The sequence below is a fragment of the Pistacia vera genome, unplaced genomic scaffold (genome assembly GCF_008641045.1).
Source record: "Pistacia vera cultivar Batoury unplaced genomic scaffold, PisVer_v2 Contig1180, whole genome shotgun sequence".
In the NCBI taxonomy this organism is placed as follows: Eukaryota; Viridiplantae; Streptophyta; class Magnoliopsida; order Sapindales; family Anacardiaceae; genus Pistacia; species Pistacia vera.
This window is the reverse complement of record NW_022195227.1, coordinates 60,800-63,917: the sequence shown is the minus strand read 5'-3', so window position 1 is coordinate 63,917 and position 3,118 is coordinate 60,800. Positions and strand designations below refer to the sequence as shown.

Below are 3,118 nucleotides of genomic sequence, written 5' to 3'. Positions count from 1 at the left end.
ACATGTTATGCGGAGGCCGATATAATATTTCGATACAAAACTACTGGTGTCCGTAGTATTATTGTATAAAGAAAAAAGAACAAAGGCAAAAGAAGAAAGGTAAAATTCCATTGTGTCCTTTAATTGCCTTCATTAATTATCCAGTTTCAGATAGATAAAGAAGGTCCATGATTCCTTTCTTCAAGAATAATTATAATTTATAAGTTATATATTTCTTTTTATTGATTGGAAAGGTGTGTTCCTACTTCCTACTGCTTTTAAATTGCTTGGTCTAGACGATAAGAATAAGATTATCTTTAGCTTTTATATATTTTAATAGACTAGAGTTTTGCTTTATGATGAAACAACAACACCGGCTTGCCCATGAAGAAGCTTATCGGATTTGCACTACTAGAACATTTAGAGTCTTTGACCCTTGAAATTTTTTCATCTCTTGTTAAAACTAAATTTTTGGGACATTTTTGTTTCTGACTCTTCTTCAGTTTCAATTTGGGATTCCATAATTTTACAAACTGATGCAAATTAACAACAAACCCATTCACACTTGTTTCACAAACAAACAAACAAAAACAAAATCAGATTTTGTTCATACAAAGCCAGCTCTAGCTCAACAACTAATTAAGTTTACCAAGTAAAACGTATTTCTAATCAAACAAATACAACTGAAATACAAAGCAAATTAATGGAAGTCAACCAAACAGTCAATCATCATTTTTAATGGTATAATAGGTATGTAAGAAGGCGAAAACCAAGAAGATAGCAACAACAATCTGAGCAGTGACAGCCCAGGGCTTGCCAAAGTAGTTGTGCACGTAAAAGAAGCGCCATCTAGGCCAGAATTGTTTGCAGTAGGAGTTCACTTGACGGCAAAGTTCATGGTAATAGAATTTCTTCACATAAGCATCAGTGTATAACTGGTTGAAGAATTGAGTGGCGTCCTCAAGATTCAACCAGTTATCAAAAATATCATTCTCACAAAGTATCTCCATGTCCTTAGTGGTGTCAATGAGGTAATCCATGAGTTTTGCATACGAAGTGATTCTTGGCGGGCAATTCGGGTAGCATTGCTCGAAGCTGATCAGATTCCGCAAGATTGATTCTGTAGTTTCCTGAAGTAACAGAGGTGGGATCTCAAGAACCCCATTGCTAAATGTTATATCCAAAATGCTACTAGAAGATACTCTCTTGAATTTGATTCCAGCATCTTTCAAACTTTTGGCACACGGGAAGGGCTGCCATCCCAAATGCTTTTCATCCGGTTCGTCGTTTCTGAATGGCAAAAGCAATGAATGCCTCAATAGGTCAAGAATATGCATGATTTTAAGGTCATTGAACTGGTCTGGTGTTATAGAAGGTTTAGAGGATGAAAATATGTTGGCGAAGAAATCAAGGGTTAGTTGAATTAGGGACTTGCCTCCTCCTGGAGGCATGCTCAAGTTAAACAAACAATCGAGCACCAGCCAAGGAATTTGATTTTCTAGCAAAATCAGGTCATGGTTTAAAAATTCTTGTAAACAAGACATGGTAAATATGGGGTCATCTGGATCTTTTGCTACCTCGTCTGCATCTTTGCGGAGCAGCTCAATAATGAAGCAACCATCAAGCACCATAATTTTTACGAATTCTTCAACATTTAACGTAACTGGACCTGCATAATACTCACGGGCTTCTACTTGGACAACCCTGATGGCTTCAATCAGCTGCCTCAATCTTTCCTTTGGCCGTAGGGATCGTTGGAGGATGCCTTGCAAATACTTCAATTTGATTTTTTCTGTGGGTTTCAATTGTTCTGTTTCATGATGAAAGGGCCCAATTGAAAATGCATTGGGGTGATATGCTTTTTCGTTGTGCCTGAGGAGTATTTTTGGGGTTCTGAAGATACAACAATTGGGTGACATGAAGAGGTTATCCGCCATTATATTCTCAAAGGAGGATGCTAAAGATTCAGTATTAATGGTAATGTGATCCTTTGAACTCCGGCTTGCCATAACAATAGTCTTCATTTTCTGTCAGCTTTCCCAGCAGCCTTGCCTCTTTAAATGTATCTTTAGGCACGATTCTGTTCACAAGGAACATGAAAATAAATGAAAAATAGAAGACCACTTGGTCAAACAGGTTCTAATATATATTAATTAAATATTTATTAACCTCGAGAGCTTCGGTAATTCTGGAACTTCGATGATGACAGATTCATAAAACTTAATCTCTTATATTGAAGCAGAATGAGAACTCTGGAGTGTTCACTTACCGGTGTTTATCAAAGTTGTTAGTGTCCGGGGTCGATGTTAATCACCTGATGTCTGCCTTGGGCAACCTGCAGTAATGTTTTTCACAACCAATCAAGTTTAGGCAAAAAGATGACGACAGAAGTAGGTTTTCGTGGTTAAGTGATTGATACTGTAAATATGGTGTGTTTTGGCCATACAAATGTGACAAATCTTCCTGGGGATCGCACAATCGGATTCCGAAATTGGATATGAAGTTTGAGGAATATTACATTAACATTTAACACCCTTCAGGTTTTTAAAGAAACCAAAAGGTTTCGAAAATTAACAATGACAACCCACAGGCTCGCAAAAGGTAAATATAAATTATATAATACCCCACTAAAGTTGACGGCCCATGTACTAAAATCTGTCGTCCAAATCTAAACCAAATCTATTGTTCAAACTTCAAAGATTAAACTACCCTTGTTTTATAACACATTCCTCTCTCCAATTCCATTTTACTAGTTTAATCTTCCAAGTATATTTAATTCATTTTTTTTTTTAAACATCTCTATTCGAACAATATTTAAAAGAAAAAAATGATTTCCAATCTCAGTAATAAATATGTTTAAAGAAAATTGTAAATTTAATATTCAGTGTTTCCCAAGATTTAGGTGATTTTTGGACTTTGCATTGTATTGTATCTTCTGTGTTGCTGCTCTTCTTGCTTCTCTTTATTGACTTGAAAGTGTAAGTGTTACTTTGTTTTAAACATGTGGGATGCGACATAATGTCGTCAAACTTGAGCTGTACCAACTAATTTTCTCCATAAAGTTGTTGAATCGTGTTACATGAGATATATATTTGGACCCTTCAATTCTAAAGTTAAAAAAAAAAAAAAGAAACAAATT

General features: G+C 35.6%; 1 protein-coding gene across 1 annotated transcript; it reads right to left on the bottom strand.

Moving 5' to 3' along the window:
• Positions 1-523: 523 nt before the first annotated feature.
• Positions 524-2,475, bottom strand: LOC116110554 (UPF0481 protein At3g47200-like). Its single transcript, XM_031396764.1, has 2 exons — positions 2,249-2,475; positions 524-2,059 (listed from the first exon to the last, which is right to left on the bottom strand). The coding sequence occupies exon 2, from the start codon at positions 2,001-2,003 to the stop codon at positions 702-704; it is 1,302 nt and encodes a 433-aa protein (XP_031252624.1). The 5' UTR covers positions 2,004-2,059; positions 2,249-2,475; the 3' UTR covers positions 524-701.
• Between the last annotated feature and the right edge of the window lie 643 nt (positions 2,476-3,118).

Coding starts and splice junctions, on each gene's coding strand:
- LOC116110554 (XM_031396764.1), bottom strand. CDS start 2,003: ATGAAGACTATTGTTATGGCAAGCCGGAGTTCAAAGGATCACATTACC.